General features: G+C 47.2%; 1 protein-coding gene across 6 annotated transcripts in view; it reads right to left on the bottom strand.

Moving 5' to 3' along the window:
- The window catches only part of RAD51B (RAD51 paralog B), a 715,946-nt gene that overhangs the window by 23,395 nt on the left and 669,820 nt on the right, over positions 1 to 22,731 (bottom strand). The window contains exon 11 of one of the 6 annotated variants that reach the window (XM_053224612.1): positions 5,294 to 8,607. The exons of 4 other annotated variants lie outside the window; for them this stretch is intronic. In XM_053224612.1, coding sequence (XP_053080587.1) covers positions 8,591 to 8,607 — 17 coding nt within the window. In that variant the 3' untranslated portion in view covers positions 5,294 to 8,590. Of the gene's footprint in view, positions 1 to 5,293; positions 8,608 to 10,933; positions 11,656 to 22,731 lie in introns of those variants that run through there. One more of the 6 variants, XM_053224610.1, reaches the window with a different exon arrangement.

The raw sequence follows: 22,731 nt of genomic DNA, 5'->3' as shown, positions 1-22,731 counted from the left end.
ACTTAGTTTTCCATGACTTACTTACCCTTTTGAAATGACATTCTCAGGATTGGGACAAGAAGGTTGTTCTGGGGGGGAAATGCCTTCTTTGGCCTGTTACCCTGGCTGGGGCCGGGCAGATAAGAGCTTGGAGCAGGGGAGAGCAAACTGAGGTGAGGGGCATAAGCTCCCAAGGACCCTGCCTTCCCTGGACTGGAACGTTAGGGAGCTCACCTGGACCTCTCAGCTCAAAGGGGCAGAGTGCACCGCACTGCTCTTCCCTCAGACAGTGGCCTGTCAGCATGACCCTGCAGCGGCCCCTCCTGGGGGTGTCACCGTGCCTCCCCTAGAAGTGTTAGGCTGTAACCACCACGATTATAGCGCCTTGCCTTTCCATACAATTTTTAAGTGCTTCCACACACATCCTCTGAGTTGGAACAGATATCATCAGCATTTTATGGGCAGGAAAACCGACACAGAGAGGTAAAGACCCCTATCCAAGGTCACACAGCAAATCTGCAGTTGACCTAAGTCGGTGCAGCAGCAAAGTTGGATCTTGAGATACAGTTCCCACTGATGACAAACTGTGTGATCTTGGGTGAGTTACCTAATCTCTCTGGGCACAGGCTGCCCTCCGTAAGATGGAATTTGTTCCAAAGTTTGAGCAGCTTGATTGCTCCCTCTCACACTCTGTCTGGGCTTATCAAAGTCGGGAACCTCAGGGGGACCTGATAAGGTGTTGAAGAGTCTACAAAGCCACAGCTTAAACATGGCACATCTTTCTGGAGCCTCATGTCTACACTTGGATATTTTGGGAGAAAAAAAAATCTCTTTTTTTTAAATTGTAAAAGAAGATGGCTATATTATAGAAGGGAAAGCAAAATTCCAACTTTCAAAGTAAAACAGGAAACGTAAGGACATTTTGTGCTTGCTGCTGTCTGTTTCAGGTCCTCCAAGTATGCGTTTGTTCTCTCGTGCAGCCTGTGATGTAGGTGGGGGAATTTTCTAATGGGTATTCAGGGTCCAGCAGGCAGTGAACTGCAGAAGCTCATATTCCTGCTGTGTGTGTGTGTGTGTGTGTATGTGCGTGTGAGTGTGGCTGCATCCCCTCTCCTAAAGAGAGAGCTGTTTCCACAGCATCTGACACAGTTGTTCTTATCCGGGCTTCACATTAGAGTCACCTGATGAGCTTTCAAAAAATAGGCACGTCAGGTGCCACTCTGACCAAGTGAACTGGCATCCTGGGAGTGCTCCGTGTGTGTGAAGAGCTTCCCGGGTGACGCTAATATGTGGCGTGGACTGGGTATACTGACTTCAGACTTGGCAGTTCAGGGAACCCCAGGGTGTCCACGTCCATGGAGGGAAACAGTGACAGACAGCTCCCTACCCTTGGCCTCCCATCTGCTGCTTAGACTAGTGAGCAGGTGAAACCACATTCCCGAAGCCCACACCACCAACTAAAGGAAGGGGCAGTGATGGAGGTGGAGAATAAGATAGAACTTTGTCGGGGTGGGAGCAGGAAGGCTGTTCTGGGTTGGATGGTAGCCCCCTAAAATCCATGTCCTTCCTGGAGCTCAGAACGTGTCCTGTTAAAGTAGGGTCGTGGCAGATGTAATTTGTGAAGATGAGGTCATACTGGAGTAGGGTAAACCCTTAATTCCTTCCAAAGTTTAAGCAGGAAAACTGCACAGAGAAGTAAAGACACCTCTCCAAGGTGACACAGCAGATTGGCAGTTGGCCCAGGCCAGTGCAGTGGAGAGGCTGAGTCTTGAGATACAGTTCCTTACAAGAAGAGGAGAGACACAGGGAGAGTGGCGCATGAAGAGGGAGACAGGGATCGGAGCGATCGCGCAGCCAGATGTCAGGGAGTGCTAAGGATAGCAGGCAACCACCAGAAGCTGGAGAGAGGCCTGGAACAGATTCTCCCTCAGAGCCCTCAGCAAGAGACAACCTTGCCAATGCCTTGATTTCAGACTTCCAGCCTCCAGAACTGTGGGGGAATACACTCCTGTTGTAAGCCAAGCTTCACCAAGTTTGTGGTCCTGTTACAGCAGCCCTGGGAAACGGATACGAAGGCTGAGGTTGGTAATCCTTTCTGTGGGTGCTCCTCCTGAGACACTCACCCGAAGGCCGTGGCGGGCTTGGCTCTGGGGATTCTGTGAGCTGGGAGGGGAACCGACAGCAATGGGCTCATTCTACCAAAAAGCCGAGGGGACAGAGGAAAATGTGACCTGTCCAAAGTGTCACTCTGTGCAGGTAAGACAACAAGGAAAGAGTTGGCTAGTTCATTCGCCCACTCATTCACCTCCTACTTGGGGAGCCCTACTCAATGCCAGGCTCTGGGAACACAAAGGTACGAAGACCAGAGCCAGCCCCGCTCTGCCCTCAGGGAGCTCGCGTCTGAGGAGGTACCTGCTAGTCAGTGAGGAGGTTGGGTGGATGAGCACAAAGATTTCCTCCAGCTCTGGCATTCGGTGGCTGAAAGGGAGCAAGGAGGGCAGCCTGGCTGGGGCCCACTGTGCTGCCACCAGGGCATTTGGGGGGGCTGCTGCTATCTCTTTGCCTGCAGGGGATGCTGCCTGTGAGGACGTGGAACCGGAGCCCTGCTTTCCTCCGCAGGCCCAGATGGCAGGGCACGCCCCACGGGAGGGCCAAAGCGGTCAGGCACAAATGCCAGCCCTTGCCTGGCCACCGCAGCCACTGGCGGGACACTGCAGGCGGTGAGACAGCCTTCGGCAGCCACCACTAACTGTACAAAGCCCAAAAATCTTGGGAATATTTTCAGCCCATTGGCACTTATCAAATATCACACTGGAAACCCCAGAAATTTGTGTGGGATCCTTTCCAGGACGAGAGGATTTCACAAATTTGGCCTTGCGCAGAGCGAGTTTCTTGGAATTTCAGCCTCCGAGTGGGCGTGGCCTCCTTGTTCTCCTTCACCCCACCTTCCTGCAAGCGGCCCCTGTCACTCCCCGGGCCCACCTGCCGCATGTCCGGGTGACCCTGGAGACAGACTCTCGGGGCCACGCGATGTCTGCGTTCCTCCAGCTCTTTGGTTTCCCCTTCATGGTTTTGGGAGTTCCGTGGCACTCAGCAGCTGGTGGCTCTGGCAGTCTGAGAAATACAAAGCTCGGGGCCTCTGTTGAGGCTTTTCTGAAGCTCCATTTCATTTGGGCTAGAGGTGAACACTTCCTCCGGAGACCCCGGCAGGCGGGACTGAAGCAAAGTTCAAGGAACAGTCGCTTCCATCATGGCTGGGTGTTGTTCGTCTGGCTGGGACGCAGCGTGACAGCAGGCTGACAGGCGACAGGCGGCCCAGGAGCGGTGGCAGGGCCGGGCGCTGGAGGCAAGACGCTGTGCCCAGCTTCCCGGCACCGGCTCTCCGTCTTAACAACAGTTTAACAACGGCCGTAATCATTAACTCCCTGAACGCTTTCCTTGAAAGTTCCATGTTACCCGACACTTGGACATAATTAAAACAGAACAACCGTTTGCAGTTAACTTTACCTTTATGACCTCACAGATTTTTACAAGGGTGTCCCAGAACGCCTTCTCTTCAAAGGAAAGCCAAGGGGTATGCCAAGGGCCTCAAGAAAGCGCACAGAGCGGGACCCTGAATCTCTGCATACTCATAAATGAAAAGATGAAAGAAAAAAACACGCAGTTTTTTTATGGTTATAAAAATAACACATGGTCACAGAGGACAATGGGGAAGACACAGAAAAGTATAAAAAATCAAATAGAAGCCACCCACAAGCCCACCCCTAGAGACCACTGTCAATGTTCTGTGGTATATATATCCTTCCTGAGTATGAAAATACCTCTTCACATCTGCATCTTAAAAATAAAGGTAGAAACGGGCTTGGACGCTATGAATCATACTTTTAAAAATGGGGCTCTACAATGTATTCTATTTCAGGTAAATTTGATACAGGGATCAATAAAAAGAATCAAGTTAATTTATCCACAGCTGAGGGCCTGCTTTGTATAAAGGACTCCGTTGCGCACTGTGACAGGATTAGAGACATCAGCAGCATGGCTCCCGGCCTCAAGAAGGCAGACGGAAAAGACAAGGAATGTGTAGAGTGGCTTTTGATATTTGCATCCTCAGCTCCTAGCAGAGCTCACTGTTGGGACCTCAAAACAGTCTCCTGTGTTGAGCTGTGTGTAGAGCCTGTCACAAAGGCTATTCGTTATTTAATTACTGAACAAATATTTACCGCGTGCCTACTCTGATCCAGGAATGAAGATGTTTAAGTTTTAGAGCAGGGAGCCATTGTGATAAGGGTGACATTTTGGGAGACTTACATGAGCACTGGCTTGCCGCCAGGTGGTGGCTAACTTTGTGTGTCAACTTGGTTAGGCCACGGTACCAGATACTTGATGAAGTATCAGTCTAGGTGTTGCTCTGAAGGTTTTCTTTATTTTTTTGTTTTAGATAAGATTAACATTGCAATCAGTACACTTTGCATAGAGCAGATGACCCTCCATAATGTGATGGCCCTCATCCAATCCATTGGAGGCCTTGAGAGAAAAGATTGGAGTCCCCTGAGGCAAAGGGAATTCTGCCTCCAGACTGCCTTCGGACTCAAGCTGCAGATTTCAGACTTACCAGCCAATTGCATGAGCCAGTTTCTTAAAATTTCTGTGTGTGTGTGTGTGTGTGTGTGTGTAGAAAGAGAGACAGACAGACATATATATATTCTATTGGTTCTGTTTCTCTGGAGAACCCTGACTAATACCGATGAGAATGAAGAAGGGCAGGAGTAAGAATTGGCTACTCATCAGGGGTGAGGGAGATCAGTTCAGCCTGTCAGGATGCTGGGAAGGCAGCAAAAATCCATGTGTGTGTCTCTGTGTGTGTATGCTTGTGACTTTGTGTATTAACGTGCATGCCTATGTGAGTATGTGTGTCTATGTATACATCTGTGTGGGTGCTTCTGGCTGTCAGTATGTGTTTGTATGTCTATGTGAGTATTTGTGTCTGTGTCTATATCTGAGTATTTGTGTATGTCTATATGAGTATGTATGTATCTGTATATATGAGCCTCTATGTCTGTGTGTGCTTGTGTGCGTGCCTGTGCGTGTACCTGCATCTCTTTGCACATCTGTGCATATCAGCGTTTGTGTGTCTATGGAAGTGCTGACGTGTGTCTATTTGGCTGGGTCCGCCGGGGGCTGTTGGAGGGGACAAGTCTGTCATGGTGCCCCTAGAAGAAGGGCTGCTAGATTTTCAGTCAGTTCCGATGGCTTGCTGGGAGCAAGAGTGCCTGCTGGTCTGGGAAGCAGGCAGGAAGGTGGGTGAGCAGGAGAGCAGGTCCTATGGTGTCTGGATCTGGAGCAGCTCACCCACCGGCAGGGAGCAGGAGACTGAGGTGGGCTTGGGAAAAGAACAGCCAGAGGCCTAGGTGGTGCAGAGAGGCCTGTGGAACAGTTCACAGACATACATGTGTCACACCTGCCTCGAGTGTAGAGGGCAGGGATAGGTTTTTTTAAGAACCGGGCAGGCTAGGACAGTAAGGGCCTGCACTGGGGGGTTGTCCGTGGAGAGGGAGGTTTGGAGGGCAGGGCAGGGAATTGATTTGAAGACAATGGTGACATCAGTTTGGACCTGCTGGGGTTGAGGAAACCACAGAATAAGACTTTCGAGGGTGAGGAGCGGGTAGTGACCAGTGCCATGCTCAGAAAGGACAAGGAGAATGAGGAATGAGAAAAAGCCAATGAGCTTGACAATCAGGTGGCCTTGGTAACCTCAGGGGAGGTGTCAGAAGCTGGGGTGAGGGAAGGAGGCAGTGGGTAAGCATGGTATGAGGGGAACAGCTGTTGTACTATTATATATGGAAATGAGAAAATAAAACAGATAATAACATGAGTGGACGGCAGAATTGAGTGATGGGAGCCCTGTGCATATTTGAATAAAGAATGAAACTCAATCATCAAGATATTTAGCCCTGATCCCATTAAGTACTTCCTCTGAGAGTTAGCAAACTGACATCCTTTAATCATGCCTTATATTTATAAAGGCCACTCTCCAAAGAAATCCCGGTGCTCAATAAACATTAATGAATTCACTCTTGCAGCCTCCTACAGGGGAAAAGTTGGTGGCAGGATCATCATCATGTTCATGGGCATGGATACTACGGCAGAGATGAGAACCAAGATCACACAGCTGGTCAGGGTGGGAGGTGTCATACCTGGCTCTCCCCCTTCTGTTGTTAGGCCATTCCTAAGTCACCCACATCTTGCCAGGACATGCAGGTTCCTGGTGAGACTTGGCTATGAGACAGACCAACTATGGGGTTCATGCTTTCGGGGGTAGCCTCAGGATAATCCTGGGGATCCCTGAGACTGCTAGCTTTGGGGCTCGAGGAATGAATATTGTTTGCTCTGTCCTGAGCCATATGGAGACCTAAGCAGCTTACTCTGTCTTCTGAGTCCTTAAGGGTCACAAGCAAATGCTGAGTCGAAGCAACAACAAAATCGCCAGACTCAAGAAAGGATGCAGTTGCTCCTCCAAGAAAGGATGCAGTTGCTCCATTTGTGTTTCATGGGTACCCTCACATGAGAAATTCTCCAGTGCCCTCCAGTAGGTGAACATGGCCAATCTTTATGCTTTGGGCTGTGCAAGATCCGACCATTTGTTCAGAAGCAAAATGATCGCTAAATGCCAATAATAATCAGGGACAGCACACTAAGATGATTTAGTTGCCTCTGGTGGAGAGCTTGGGCTTTACTGGGCCAAGAAAGGATGGGAATCCCAAAGATCCCAATGGTGAAGTTGGTCTACAAAGCCCCCCAGCTGTAGCTCCAGAGAGTGCAGATGTAGGGACAATTAACCTAAAGTCAGGCTGTCCTTCCAGGATCGGGCATGCTGATGCCTGTTGAACCCTGTGAGCTGGTGATACTAAGACTCCTAGCTAATGAGCAGTGACTCTTGTGGGATCAGCTAAGCGGTTCATATTCTTACTCTGGTGTTTATGCCACTTGGGTGGACCTGGGAAAATCAAGGGGCCACCAGCATGTTGGCCCAAAGCCAGGGTTTAATCAAGCCCTAAATCTCCAGTGATTCCATCGGGGGCCTGATCCTCGTGAGGCCAGTCAAAGGGAGAAGCATCCCAGAGAGCACTGGGTCGGCTTCTTTTGAGTCGTCCTCTCAACCCATTGTTTGTGGAGGCCGTGCTTGTTAGCGCAAGTAATCCCCTCAAAGTCACAGAGCAGTGTACAGAAAAGCAGAGGACCAACCCTGCATCGGAGCAGCTTAATTATGGCACCTCTACCACGGCAAGTAAGTGGCTTCCCACACCCGTCTGCGGCATTTGGTGGAATGTGGTTATCCATGAGCAAAGAGAGGACAGATTAGCACAATAACACTTTCATCCGGGGGTTTCTGTTGAGGAATTCTTGGTGTTTGAACATAAATTACCTAAAATAAGTCTTGTTCAGGAAATGGAATGATTAGGGTTGACTATTTGAATTGGAAGGCCCAGAAAGTCTTATCATCCTGCAGGGCAGAGGTCTGGGACCCTAGCTAGTCTCTGAGGGACAGGAAGGTCCCTGGGAAGAAAGAGAGTGATATGAAACACTTATGATGGAGGAGGGACCTGGAACTTTCAGGGGATTTTTATCTTCTCCTTCATGTCCCCATCTGTCTTTCACAGCCTTGGAGCTGAGAAATTCCAGCTTTTTACAATTAAGGGGAGGAGGAACCAAAACTAGAATGGGCAGTCATGGTACGGACCTGCCTCATGTCTGGGTGGCCAGAGGTGAGAATAATATTTTCAAAGAACTAGCAGATAAAGGACATGGATGCAAGCGTACCACAGGTGTGGCTGATTGGTCGGCAGAGAACTGTAGAGTCTTGTCTTTCTCCAGCTTCTTGTTGTTGTTGTTGTTGTTGTTTTAATTTGAAGAGTGCAAGGGTGTAAGTCCTTGCATCTTGGGTTCGGATGGTCTGAGTTTGCACTCCGGAAGATGCCACTTGGAAACCTGGTCCCACCCCACCTGAAGCCCACCAGCCCCGTGGTTCCTGTACCTGCCTGTACCTGCACTGATGCCAGTGGGTTTCCCAAAGAGTACATGACCAGATTTCTGCCTTTTAGCATCTCCTGCGGCAGCTGGGGAGGTAGCATGGTAGCCTCCTGGGGGTTTTTGAAGTGCGTTGTGATACATAACGTTAGGATGGTGCCTGGCACTTAGTAGGTTTTTTACGTTAATATCACCACTGACACCACCATCCTCCTCCTCCTCCCCAGACTCGAGTTGGTTGAATATGGAGATTTGCCCGTAATGCCATAGCTCCTGACAACCTCCTCATGTTTGAAGAGTGTGGGAACAGGGCACTGGTCTGTGTCTGATGGCTAGCACTGCAGTGGGTCACAAAGCAACAGCAAGGGGAGCGGCCAGCTCAGATAGGGCGCTGGAGATGAAAGTCACCGTGTTTGCCTTTCCAAAGTGCCGCTGTGTTCCTGAAGGCCTGCAGCTTCCTCTGCCCTGCTGGGGTTTTTTTTTTTTTTTTCTTCCCAGTTCCTCTCAGTGATATCTCAAGAGGCAAACTTCCAGCACTAACAGGAGGTCTTTTGTTCTCCTTTTCTTTAAGTGGACTTTAACCCAGTTACGACAGATGAGTCACTGTAAAAACAAACAAATAATACTACTCCATTTTCTTAAAGCCTCTTCCATGCCTGCTGACAGAAAAGGGGGAACCTGATACTGCACCGGGCCTTTGCGGCTTCTCCCTGTCCCGACCTTCTGGAAGCACAATTCAGAAGAACCTTCCAGAACACAGTGGAGCCCAGCACTGTGGAGCTGTTCGGTGAGGCTCTGGCTTGTTTAGAATTGCATCCGACTTGGGGTGGCCCAGGGGCTCCAAGGAATTTTGGTCTCAGGACAGTCTTGGTTGGGATTTACACTCCTGGATTCAAGTACATTCTGGACTTGCCTCCCTTTACACATTAGTTTCTTTATATGTGAAACAGGGTTATTAGACACTATGATTTTATCAAGAAGGACTTTGCAATAGAATATCTTCTGCTCTGTTAGAAGACTCCAGGGCATGCTAAGCATATAAGTGCAGCCTGTATCCATTCAATAAAAGTTCACCAGGCACTTGGGAACTGGGGTTGCATAGATGAGAAAGACTCACCTCCTGCCCCCAGGTACTAGACATGTAAATAAATGAATACAGTGACTTCTGATACAGGTAAGATGTAACATGTACCAAGGTGGGGTAAGAAAGGCAATGGCCATTCAATCCAGAAATTTTGGGAAAGTCTTCTTAAAGAAGATGGCATTTGAGCTGAGTCTTAAACCATGAGTAGATATCATCAGACACTCTGGGAAGAGGGAGGCCCATATGGCAGGGAAAGGGAGCAAGGGGCATAACCAAAGGACTGAAACCCATGACAAGTTTGACCCCACAAAGTGCAAACCCTCTCCAATCTTTGTCCAGGCATTTTTGCATACATGCTTAAGTACAGCTGGACACTCAGTTTCCTAATAAAGAGCCATCTCTGGATGAACATGCTCAGGACTCTGTTCTGAGATGTCTTCTGGTTGTATCAAATGTTAAGGCCTATGTTGGGCCACTAGTCCCCAGATTCATTGCTGAAGAAAGCACAGCTATGGCTCCTGATGGGTGATGTGGCACATGTTCTACAGAAGATTGTCACCCACTGTGTCCTGATTTTCTGGAGGTCAGATGCATAGTGAGGTACACTCATGTCCACAATGAAAACATCAGTCTAATCTCCTGGAAAACTCCTACTCATTGTTAACCCCAACTTACAAATCTTTTTCTTCTTTTTTTAAAAATTTTTATTTATTTATTTTGAGAAGGTGGGACAGAAAGGGAGGGAGGGAGAGAGAGAATCCCAAGCAGGCTCCACTCTGTCAGCGCAGAGCCTGACATGGGGCTTGATCCCATGAATTGTGAGATCATGACCTGAGCCAAAACCAAGAGTTGGATGCTTAACTGACTGAGCCACCCAGGTAACCCCCAACTTACATTTCTTCTATACTGTGAAGAGCTTCCAGAAGCTGTGAGTAGAACTTACAACACTTTTCTTTGTGCACCCATGGTTCATTTTTCTTACCTTGCTTTAGGCTTTAATTATAACCTATTATAATTTCTCAGTTTCCCTGAGTGCCCTTATCTAGGGCTATGAACTCCTGGAGGGGATGGTAGATAATGTATAGTATTCAGTTCATGTACATATAAGGTGTGTTCAATAGATATTTGTTAAATGGACATGTGAATGAATGAATGAATGAAGTTTGAGTTGGTGTGTTTTGCATAGTCTGACAATGGTATCAACAGAAAGCTTCACCCTCATCATTTTTTCACAGAGCCTGATGTGGGGCTTGATCTCATGACCCTGAAATCAAGACTGAGCTGAGATAAAGAGTTGGACATTTAACTGACTCAGGCATCCAGGCACCCCATCATTTTTGATAATAACATGGTAGGGCCTAAGGATTTCCTACTGAAAGCATCACTTTGTGCATTAGTAGATTTCTCATCCCTGCAGCTACTTTCACTTGAAAACTTAGATTTAGAGTCAGATGGAGCCCACCATGGGTTTGAGGGCAAAGGGGACCCTAGTCTATTTTTTCAAGCTTTACTGCTTTAGTCAATCCTGGGAACTGAAACAGTAGGATCTTTAGTTTAATCTGTTGAGTTTTCATCCCCTGAAATAGAATTCTTTACATTTCTGCATCAGTCATGTGAAAAGCGAACATCTCCCCATCTTGTGATCTGGCAAGGATAGAGTAGCATAGATTTCCTTCCAGGAGGGTCAGGCTATCCCTTTTCCTTTCTTTTCTTTTTTCTTTTTTCTTTTTCTTTTCTTTTCTTTTCTTTTCTTTTCTTTTCTTTTCTTTTCTTTCCCTTTCTTTTCTTTTTTCTTTCCTTTTTCTTTTCCTCTCCTCTCCTCTCCTCCTCTCCTCTCCTCTTTTCTTTCTGTCCCTCTCTCTCTCCTTCTCCTCCTCCTCCTCCTCATGCTGCTTCTTCTTCTTCCTCTTTTTCTTCTTCAGAGTCTTGGCAAGGGCTGGAGTGGTGGGAGCCTTATTTCACAGGGTAAGTGCTCCTCAGCTGGCTCTTCATTATTCTACCATCCTAAAATGCCCCCAGGCAATCAAGAGTAAAGGACACAAAATGAAATCAAGGTGGGGCTGAGGTGATCATAGGTACTGGATGTGCACCTTACACTCAGTGCACAGCCCAGCCCAGCCTCTGCTTGTTTCTCTGTTTTGGGCCCTGCTTCAGAACTCAGGGCCCTGCTTCAGACCTTCTCTCCTGGGACTGGATTATGGCTTTAAAATGATGAGTAAAAAAATTCCAGGAACAAGCTTGGTCTCAGACAGTAGCTAGTTAATTACTTCTGAGAAATGGAAACCTTGGTCTTCTGATATGTGCAATGACAGGCACAAGAGGAATTTTCCAATACAAGAGAGGAATGAATTTTCCAAGGACAGGCTGACTGAGAAAAGCCGCCATCCGACCATACACCGGAATTAGGTAACGTGCTCCCCCCTCACCGAGGTGGCAGGGATGACCAGCTGGAGCAGCGGACCAGGAGCACAGTGGCGCTTCCTGCTACCTTCTAGGTGTGTTACCAAGATCTGCCACTGACAGGAATGGTGACCTCGGGACAGCTGGCACACTCGTACTGCCATGTCCTGTGAGGAGAAGGGGACAATCTTGACTATTTTGCTCGGAAAGGAGGTAGTGATAAGGCACAGCTAAAACTGCATAGGTTTTTAAAAGTCTGTGGCAGACATGGTGTGCACCAAGGCCTGTCTCTATTCGGCAGCAGATTTTACAGTGGTCTGTTTCTTTCCATGACATCAGTTATCGCTCCCTTTGTCCACCTCAGTCACCCCTCTATGCGTGACACTGTCCTGTGAGCCAGGCAAACAACACCCAGCTGTGTCAGTCCCATAGTTTTGTTCTCTCCAACTCCTTTCCCCGTCCTTCCATATAGGGACAAGGGTCACGGTTCTCCCCGGGCCTCCCCTTCTCAAAGTGGCAGATTTTCAAAATTCTAAGGGATAAGGTACTGTAAAAAGGCCCAGGAGAAGGGATGAACCACCCTCATGTTTGAAAATCCACGGAGCAGCTGCTGAGGTTTGTAATCGTGCTCTGTGAGCCCCCATACACTTATTTCAGATCTCTTGGAGACGTTTGTTCCTGATTAGAAACAAAAAATGGTTTTTGTATCATTAATTCCCAGTGTCTGGTGGAAACAAGGCCTTTCTAAAGCTGTTATGGTCAGTGAGTAATTCACCTTGGTGATGTTGCTTAGGACATCAGCTACTCCGTGTGTTTTGCTTCATAAGTATCTGTTGTGGGAAGGGCTGAGAAATTTGAATCTCCAAAATAAAATGGAGCACGGACATGGGATAAGAAACTGGAAATTCATTTTCTGGCCTCTCGGATAATCTTTTTTTTAAATATTTTTTCCCCAGATTTTGGAATAATATTTGTTCATAGAAGAAAATTTGAAAAAAATAGAGAAAAAAAAAAGTCAAGCCAAATCTTATTATCCAGAGACAACACAGCTAACATTAAAAAAAAAAAAAAAAGTTTGTTTTTGACACAGAAAGAGAGCAAGCAGGGAAAGGGAAGGGGGAGTGTGAAAGGGGTCAGAGGATCTGAAGTGGGCTCTGAGGGGCTTGAATTCATGAACCTCGGGATCATGACCTGAGCTGGAGTCGACGTCTAACTGACTGAGCCACCCAGGCGCCCCACAGTTAACATTTTTATATATATTCTTCCAGTTAAGAAATATACCCAATACTTTTTTCTTACAAGACTGCTATGTTCTGTCCATGCTGCTTTATAATTTGCTTTTTCCCCTTTAATGATATGTTGTGAATATTTTCCCATGAGATTAAGCTTTCTTCTAGGACATAATTCTAAAGACTGCCTACTATTCCATTATACAGATGTTTGTGTAACTAATACGCTACTGGTGAACATTTAGGTTGTGTCTATTTTTTGCTATTTTAGGTAATTTAATGTACATGCTGGGACACTAACTCAGGCTGCTCCACTGTCCTGGTCATAACTCACGTAGTCTTTCCCAAAAGCCATTGGTCATTTTGTGGGCCAAAGAAACTATATCATAGTTGACTTCATGACCATTGCCCAGAACACATGGACAAACTTGATTTACTCAAACAGATTAAGCCCTGGAAGTTCTCTTAATTCCACAGAAACACGCACCAATGTAAAAAGACAGTTGTGTTCAACTCATTTATTCATAAGTGCATTATTCCAGACAAAACACGGTCCCTTGTTTGGCTCCCCTTTGACTCTGGTCATCTTTTGACAAGGAAGACAAGCTTCGTGTAATGGCAGAGGAAGCTTGTAATGAGCAAGCTCGTAAATCAGGAGAGGCAGCTGGGAGCATGCATTCTGGGGTGAATCACACATCATTCTGAATCATACTCCATGTTTAGTTATTTCCGGTGTCGCTGTTCTGCTTCATTAAAGCAGGTAGTCGTGAGGGGAATAGCATAAAGGCACAGGACAAGGCTCCCAGCAAGCCAAGGGGTTAACCGAAACACTGTGGTTGGCTTGGGTAGAGGAGGAAAGACTTGGCCACTAAAGCAAACTCCCAGTTGAGTATTTGGGGCAAAATCTAGGCCACTGGTTCTCAGTTCAGGAAACTCAAGCTGCCACCTGGGGTGTGTGCCTTAGATGCCTCCTGTTTCCATATGACTGGCACTTCAGCCCTGCAGGAAGCCCCAGAGGAAATAGGCTGCAAGGTGGAAAGGACAGGTGCTTCGTGTCTGGAAGATTGGTCTGGGTGAGGCAGACCAGCAGAATCACCTCCCATGCCATCACTATTTCTCATTTTAAAACAAAGTCTAGACCCTCTTGCCATCTCTGAGGCCTGAGGCTTCCAGAAGAGGCTGGTAGAGGGAGAGAAGGAGTTGAAGGGGAATGGCATGAGAACACACATGATGGCTGAAATGTGCAAAGTGTGAGAAATTAAAAATCGGTAGGGACGAAATTGCAGTACACGTGCTCACACTCACTCGCACATTCACTCAGTTTAATGGTGTTTCTGGGAGAGGAAACTGGTCTTCAATGTCTGCAAAAAGTCTTGGAGTGAGCTTTCAAAAGAGAGTGGGGGTGGGGAGCTGGGAGATCACAAGATTCCCATCAGGCGAACATGTTTGTCTTACCTCCCTTCTCAGCTTCTCTAATACATCACCAGACACCCCTGCCCAGTCTGACAGTCCCATGGCCACAAACAGCACCCCAGTAAGCCATCCCTTTCCCAAGCTGAGGGGTCTTCTGGAGGTTGGAAAGGATTCTTTCTGAGCTGCTCCAGCTCTGGCTGATGAGCTCAGCCATCTCCTCTTCTAGGAAAGCAGGATGAACTTCTAGGAAAGATTTCTTGCAACAGAACATGGTTGCCTTCCACTACCTCCCTCAGCCACCCTGGTGTTCCTTCTAGGCTGCACACTGATGTGGGGGGGAAGTTTATAGAGGGGATGCTGGGAATAGACCAATATTCCTGGCCTGGGTCATTGAGGGGCCAGGAAAAGGCAGCAGAAGCCTGTCTTCCTGCTGATGATTGGACACCATGGCACCATATAAATGCCAGCCCAGAGAATTCTCCACCTCCAACCAGCCGAGGTACCAGGCACCTGCATCTTGGCCTTTGGTAATTAAGGAGATAGAGCCCAATGACCATTTGCCAAACTTTTATACCAAGGATGTGAATTCTCTCTGTCTCATCAAATTTCATCTCTCCCTCTCCTAGAAGCCTATACAGGGACAGGCCCCTCACTGGTTCCTTCTACAGCTTTCTTCTCCCTACCAATCGGACAACTTGGTCCTACCTGCAACCTCTGTCCACCTCAGCTTCAAGGATCCCCATGTGATCCTAAGCTGATGAGAGCTTGAGAGCCAACCCAGAGAGCTGACTATGGGGAGGCCCTGCTCTAAGGGCATCTCATATAGTTATTCATAACAGTAGTTATGAGGAGTTCTCACAATAGTTCTGTGGGATGGGCACTGTTATCCCCATTTTCCAGATGGGGATACTGAGCCCAGAACAGTTCATTAACTTGCCCAAGGTCACACAGATCAAGAGTGGCAGAGTGAGGATATGAACCTGGCAGCTTGGTTTTGGAGCTCTGCTCTTAAGGCCACATTGCAGATGGAAATAAAATAGCTCTGTTTCTATCTGTCCTGCTGCTGTCCTAGATCTGACCGTGGGCCTCAGTCTGACAACAGGATTCTGTCTTGCTCCTGTGCTTGTACTCTTGATGTAGAAGCTTCTTGGTATGCTCATTTCTCTAAGATATCTTAAGATACCCTATTCTTACCATGCCTCATTGTCAAGTTCTGGAATCCCACCCTAAGCCCACGCTGATGGTCATTGCTAGACAATGAGATTGATGTCTTTCTCAACTCTGGGTCCCACACAGAGCTCCTAGCACAGTGCCTAACACACAAAAGGTGTTCCATTTACATTTGCTAAGAGAAATCAATGTCAAATGCTCTGTGCCTCAGCTTCCTCATCTATACAATGACAGCATCATAAATAGAGTTTTGTGAGAATGAATTCGGTGAATCTAAGTAAAGCACTTAGAACAACGTCTGGCATGTGGCAAGTGCACTATAAGTGTGGGCAGTCGTTATTGTCCTTATTATTGTCCTTACTATATGCAGGTGGAGACCATTCTGGTGCAGACTTTGGGCTCTGGGTCAGAAGCTGGGATTCAAATCCTATATTTGCCACTTATGAGACCTCTGATCTTTGGCATTTGACCTAATTTTTCAATGCTTGTGTTCGCACTTAAAAATTACATGACAATACTTGTACCTTACAGGGGTTTTTAAAGAATTAAATGAGATAATATACGCTAAGTGCTTGGCACAGAAAAGATATCACTAAATGGTAGTCAAAAAATGATTAATTATACTATTGTGATATTTTACAACTCAGATGCATATGTTTAAAGCGTTTTGGGTCACTCAGTCTTCTTATGACAGATTCCTCTCTTTTTATAAAAAAAAATGATTCCATAATTCTATACATCACTCAGTGCTCATCAAGATAAATATAGTCTTAATTCTCTTCACTCGTTTCACTCATACCCCTCTCTCCTCACCTCTGGTAACCACCAGTTTGTTAAGAGGCTGTTTCTTGGTTTGTCTCTTTTTCCCGTTGTTCATTTGTTTTGTTTCTTAAATTTCGCATATGACTGAAATCATGTGGTATTTGTCTTTAACTATTTCACTTAGCATTATACCCTCTGTCTCCACCCATGTTGCTACAAATGGCAAGATTTCATTCTTTTTTGTGGCTGAGTAATGTTCTATTGTGTGTATATACCACACCTTTTTTTATCCGTTCATCTGTTGATGGACATGTGGGCTGTTTCCACAATTTAACAATTGTAAATAATACTGCAATAAACATAGAAGTGCATTTATCTTTTCAAATTAGTGTTTTTGTATTCTTTGGATAAATACCCAGTAGTGGAATTACAGGATCATGTGATAATTCTATTTTTAATTTTTTGAGGAAAGTCCATACTGTTTTCCAGAATGTCTGCACCAGTTTGCATTCCCACCAACAGTGCATGAGGGTTCCTATTGTTCCACTTGCCAATACTTGTTGTTTTTGTGTTTTTGATTTTAGCCATTCTGACAAGTGATATCAGATTGTAGTTTTGATTTGCATTTCCGTGATGATGAGTAATGTTGGGCATCTATTCATGTGTCTGTTGACCATCTGTATGTCTTCTTTGGAGAAATATTTATTCATATCTTCTGCCCATTTTTAATTGGATTATTTGTGGGTTTTTTGGTGTTGAGTTGTATAGGTTCTTTATATATTTTGGATACTAACCCATTATCAGGTATGTCACTTGCAAATATCTTTTCACATTCTGTTAGGTTGCTATATAATTTTATTGATTATTTCTTTTGCTGTGTAGAAGCTTTTTATTTTGATATAGTCCCAAAAGTTTATTTTTGCTTTTCCCCCCTTGCTTCAGGAGACATATCCAAAAAGAAGCTGCTACAGCCAATGTCAGAGACATTGCTGCTTGTGCCCTCTTCTAGGAGGATTTGTTTGTTCGTTTGTTTGGTTGGTTGGTTTCAGTTCTCACATTTAGGTCTTCAATGCATTTTGAATATATTTTTGTGTATGGTGTAAGAAAGTTGTCTATTTTCATTCTTTTGCATGTAGCTGTCCAGTTTTCCCAGCACTATTTGTTGAAGGGACTGACATTTCCCAATTGCATATTCTTGCCTCCTTTGTGGAAGATTAATTGACCATATAATCATGAGTTTATTTCCGGGCTATCTCCTCTATTCCATTAGTTTATATTCTATTTTTGTGCTGGTACCATTCTGTTTTAATTACTACAGCTTTGTATGTAGTATATCTAAAATTTGGGCATTGTGATACTACCAGTTTTGTTCTTCTTTCTCAAGATTGTTTTGGCTACTTGGAGTCTTTTGTGGTTTCATACACATTTTAGGATTGTTGGTTCTAGTTCTGCGAAAAATGCTGTTGGTATTTTGATGGGGATTGCATTAAATCTGTGGATTGCTTAAGATAGTATAGACACTTCAACAATATTTGTTCTTCTGATCCATGAGCATAGAATATCTTTCTTTGTGTTGTCTTCAATTTCTTTCATCAATGGTTTATAGTTTTGAGAGTATAAGTCTTTTACTTCCTTGGTTAAATAGATTCCTCCCTTTGATATTCAAGAAACACCTCTTCACTTCTCTCTCCCTTTCCTTGAACACACCACACACACACACACACACACACACACACACACGTGCGCGCACGCATGGACACACACCCCACTACACCTTGCCCTCGCAATTACGGTGCCATTAAGGCCTCTAGGATTTTGCCATTCCCCTGTCAGCCCAGGAAAGCAGGGCTATGTCTTTATTGCATTTCAATGTTCTTGCATGATGGATATTTAGTCACATAAACTTAGTCTTCATGTTAAATATAAATTAAGCAAACACAAAAAACTATAAACAGATCATCAAAACTGCTGAAAAACCCCTGCAAGTCATGACTCTTTTTAAAAGTGTGCACTGGGACAATAAAACTATCTTATCTCACTGGTTTTTGGTTGGTTCTTGAAGTCCTGGAAAGCATCTGTTTCCTCACTCCTGGTACTGAGGGGACACAACATCCCAGCCATTTGGAAGGAAGGGCTTGGCCAGGTCTCTCAGGAAATGAGACCTTCGGAAGACAGGGAGAGTAAGCTTCCCTTGGACCATCTGCAAGTCACTTGCTGCCTGTGTCTGTGCCCAGCTCCACACAGTCAGTCCTAGGGAGGCAGGCAGTTTCCCAGGGCACCATTTCTCCAGGGGGATCCACTAGTGACAGGAGAACTGTGTTGGGCATCTGAGTGGCTGGCCAATTATTTCCACATCCCCAGGGTCAGGGTTGAGAGACTCAGCTAGAGGAGTGTGGCCGCTGTTCAGTACACACAGCTTCCCCAGCAGACCTTGGTGTGCAGGACTGTCATTGTCCCCCTCCTACTTTCATGTCTTCTTCTTACCTCCATTCCCCACCACCCTCTCATGTGTCATCCTGCTATTGGAGCTTAAGTTGATTCCATCGTTGACTCTCCAGGCAGCCTCCCCTAACCCACTGAAAGGACAGTGCTGGGACTCAACTTCTAAACACAAACAAGAACCAGAGTTTAACTTGTCTTAATAGGAAAGAGGAAGAAGGGTCACAGATGAGATGTGTATGGCAACACTACTATGATGGGTAGAGGTGGGGGCAGTGGCTGCCCGGCCCTTCTCAGGTGGGGGCAGTCATCTAATAAGGACTTGATGGGGTTTAGCTCAGCCATCCTCCTACTGTTCCTTTGGAAAGGCCCCTCTGTGTTGAGAATGTTGGACGTGGGACATTCTGAAGCCTCCACCTTCCCCCATGGTCAGTATCAGAATGGCCTACAGTAGTCTGTAGTAGTCGATGGTTAGCTCAGTTATGACCATACCCTGAGAGGTGAGTGTATGAGTGTATCACTAACCTCTTAGGTAGAAATGTTGCAGAGACACGGAGAAATTAAGATTGGATGGCCCATCAAAGGCTGATATCAGGTGGTGCTAACATTGAGGACTCCAGGTGGGTCTGTCTATATACCCAGTGGGACCACAGAGGAGAAATCTAGGCCCATTTCTCAGTCTTGGGAGGCAATAAGGGGACCTGGACCCCAGGTGCCTTTGACATTGACAGGTCCTGAAATGAGGACCTGAGGTCTCCGGGCTTTCTTTGCTGTGGGAACCAGACTCTGAGACAGGTGATCCCAAACCCTGAAGGCAGATGAACGTGAATACCCCGCTATTCAGACCGGCTGGGTGGGATTACAGGTCTTAATGTGAGGAGTGGCCAGGCTGGTTTCAAGCTTGTGACCTACCCGTGGAAGACTGGTTTCGTTTCGTAATAACTGTCAACTTGGCCCCACCTGGGTCTTCATGGACTGGCTGGCCAAGGGAGTTTGAAGAGATACATAGCCATGGGAGCCTTAACTCTCACTCTATCACCTAGCCCAAACCTTCCCCAGCCCACAGAGCCTGACACACACAGCGAGGCCCACTGGAGAAATGGGCCCGAGACCGAGGCTGGCATGAGCTTTCAGAATCAGCATCTGGGAGGACACACCAATCAGTTGTCCTGGGGTGACCTGTGTGGGGACAAGCAGGGGATGAACGTGAGGTGAGGGAGGAAGCAGGGAAGGAGGCTTTGAAATGCGACGAAGTGAAATAACTGTTAGTGCCATTAACAAATATACACCATGAGCACAGATCTGAATGCATCTGGAGTGAGTGAGTGAGTGTGTGTGTGTGTGTGTGTGTGTGTGATTTGAAGAGCTAAAGAAAAAGGGGGAAAAAAAGTCCTTTCTATCCCTATAACCATTAGAAAGAAAATGAAGTCCAAATTGCGTTCAGGGCTGCTGGGACAGAGGAAGAGAAGCAAGAATGGAAAAAACAGGCCATAAAGATGCCAGGGCTGCTTAAGCAGAAACATCTGTTGAAGTCATAAGACTCGGGCCTGGTCAGGCTTCTAACAAACCCAGGAAGAGGAGAGTCTGTGCTGGCTCCGGACGATCCTCGTCCGCCCCACGCTGGGCCCCTGGGACCAGCATACTCGCAGAGGAGATACCTTCTCCAGGGCTCTGCCTGGACCTGGCTTCCACCAGGAGAGGAAGAAAGAGGGAGGGGAGAGAGAGGCATACCCAGGTCAGGAGCAGTTTTGAGCATGTATTTATTTAAAGCTTTAAACTCACTGGGGTAGCCTAGTGAGCTACATGTGTCAACTCCCACAGCTAAAAAAGAAAAAATGAAGGTGGGGGAGGAGAGGAGCAGTTGCTGACCTGCACAGGAACGGGGAGGCTGTGCTTGCTGTTTGCAAATGAGGAGGCCACTTTCTTATTTGTGATTTTCCGCCTAGGCCAGCTGTCTAAGTCTCACCTCTTCCAACAACTACAAGAACGACAGCTAACATGTAGTGACCATATAGCTCTCTCTGTACCACGTTCCCTATAAGCATCATCTCACTTAATCCTCTAGCCACCCCGTCATCCCTGGGTCCCTGGGATGGGTACAGACTTGCATGGTGTCTTCAGAATTGCCATCCTAGGAGGAAACTGAGGCTTAGCGAGGTTAGACAAGTCGCCCAGCCGACCAGGTAACCAGTGAGCACATTTCAAGGAACACCCTCTCACAGTCCACCAAAACAAATTTGAAAAGTAGCATCGGCCAAGTACAGCTGGGAAAGGAGCTGTGCAAAATGAGCCCAGGCTTGGTGGAGACCTCACGGCCCCAACAGGCCCCTGTGGCTTGTGCGTCCCAGCGCTCTGTCACCTTAGCCCGGTGAAGCAGAGGGAGCTGTGGCCGAGAACACATCAACACAGAACAAAGGGAAGTCGGTCAGGGCTCCTCCCCCACAAGGACAGAGCCCCATCGTCTCTCAAGGAAATGCAGAGATGGTAAAAGAAATGAAATCCAGACTCTCTTCTACTTGCTTGTGGGAAACAAAGTGCCATGTGTAAGACGCCATTCCCGAAGTCAGATGCTGTGTGCGTCTCCTCTGCCTCCAAGTCCCTCCTGACGACCTGGCCCTGCCTGTCTGCATTCGCTCAGTTCCTTCACCCACCTCATCCCGTGGCAGAGGGCAGCTCACCGTCCTCCTTTCACATGGGGTGGGGGGAAGTGGGAGGAACTGGAGATGAAAGGCTACAGCTGTTGGTTTGGGGGTTCACAGTCAGGGGTCCATAAGTCCTCCTGGAAGATACATAAGTGAAATAGCAAGACGGCCGGCTGAAGCCTCATCTCTGGGGTAGCTGATTTGGGGAAGCAAATGATATTAATGTCCCCTGAGCAATCAACCCTGTGCTAACATTTCCTAGGTCGGAGCCTACTGGTGCCTCTGCTTTACAGGTGAGGAAACCAAAGCTCAGAGAGGGTGCTCAGTGTGCCCAGCGTCACACTCTTACTGAGTGACAGAGCTGGAATTAAAATCCATGAGGTCAGAGACACAAGCACGGGGATATTCTTCCCTCCAGTGTGCCTCTCGCCCTCCTGTGTGCCTCCAGTTACCTGGTTGTCTTGTTCAAACGTATTCCCTGCTAAAGAAGAGGTCTGAGGTCAGCGTCCGCATGGTGATGGCCATGTGTAGGCCTCAGGACCGCGTTTGAGGAACAAGGATCTATGCCCCGCGGCCTTTCTCAACCCATGCTATCCATGCCATTGGGGCGGCCACTTCTCTGCCTCGATGGGGCTTCGCCACTAGAGCAGATGGAAAAACCACCCATGCAACCCAGTCAGCTAAAGCTATGCACCTAATTACTGTTAATCATTTCACTCGTCCCCATTACCGGGCCGAGCAGAAGAACCTCACCCCAGCTGCGGGGAAGGAAGGCTGCCTGCACTGCCTCAGTGAGGCACAGGAGCGGATGTCGGGACGGGGCTCCCGAGGGGGCTGGGATAAGACTTTGATACGATTCTGTATCTCAGGGTGGGGGTGGGGAGGGGAGAATCTATGTGATGAAATCTCCCCTTGGTTGGCCTCTCCCATGAGCTGACAGGAATTTCCTGTTCAAACCAGTGGAGGAACTCAGGTTTGCTCCTCCAGGGCCAATCATGGTGGGAAAAGACAGAAAAACCAAGAAGGCAGAAGCTGTTTTTGTCTGAGCCCAGATGATTGGGGATCCTGGTTCTGCTCCATTTACAGTTGGGGGAGGGTCTTCTCTGACTTTTTTGTTGCAGCTACCTCCGGGCTGGCTCAAGGGTTCTGAGTATAGATCTTTCAGGAAGGCTGGGGTGACCTGCATTCCACAGAAAGGAGGGGCTGGGAGAGGCTCTGGCTCAGGTTTGCTCCAGAGCACAAAGACAGGCTCAAAAGATAACCCAGGAAACCCAGCCCCTTTGGCCGCCCCCGACAACACTCCTTCTTTCTGGTCTTTCAACAGACATTACTGAGGGCCTCCTAGGGCAGGTGCCCAGCTGACGCTACAGGGAACGGAGACCCAGATTCCCTAGCTGTGGCCCCATGGAGCTCACAGCCAGAGGGAGCCGATTTTTAAACAGATCACTGGAGTTCCATGTAGTCAGTGAAGAGGAGAGGTGTGTCTGCAGCAGTGGGGTTATAGGCTCTGGGTGCATATTCTCTACCTGGTCGCCCAGGCACGCAACCTGGCTTTCCTTTCTCCAAGGGAAAACTGTCACCTCTTCCA

This window comes from Acinonyx jubatus, chromosome B3 (assembly GCF_027475565.1).
Source record: "Acinonyx jubatus isolate Ajub_Pintada_27869175 chromosome B3, VMU_Ajub_asm_v1.0, whole genome shotgun sequence".
NCBI classification, from domain to species: domain Eukaryota; kingdom Metazoa; phylum Chordata; class Mammalia; order Carnivora; family Felidae; genus Acinonyx; species Acinonyx jubatus.
This window is presented reverse-complemented; position numbering and strand designations above follow the sequence as displayed.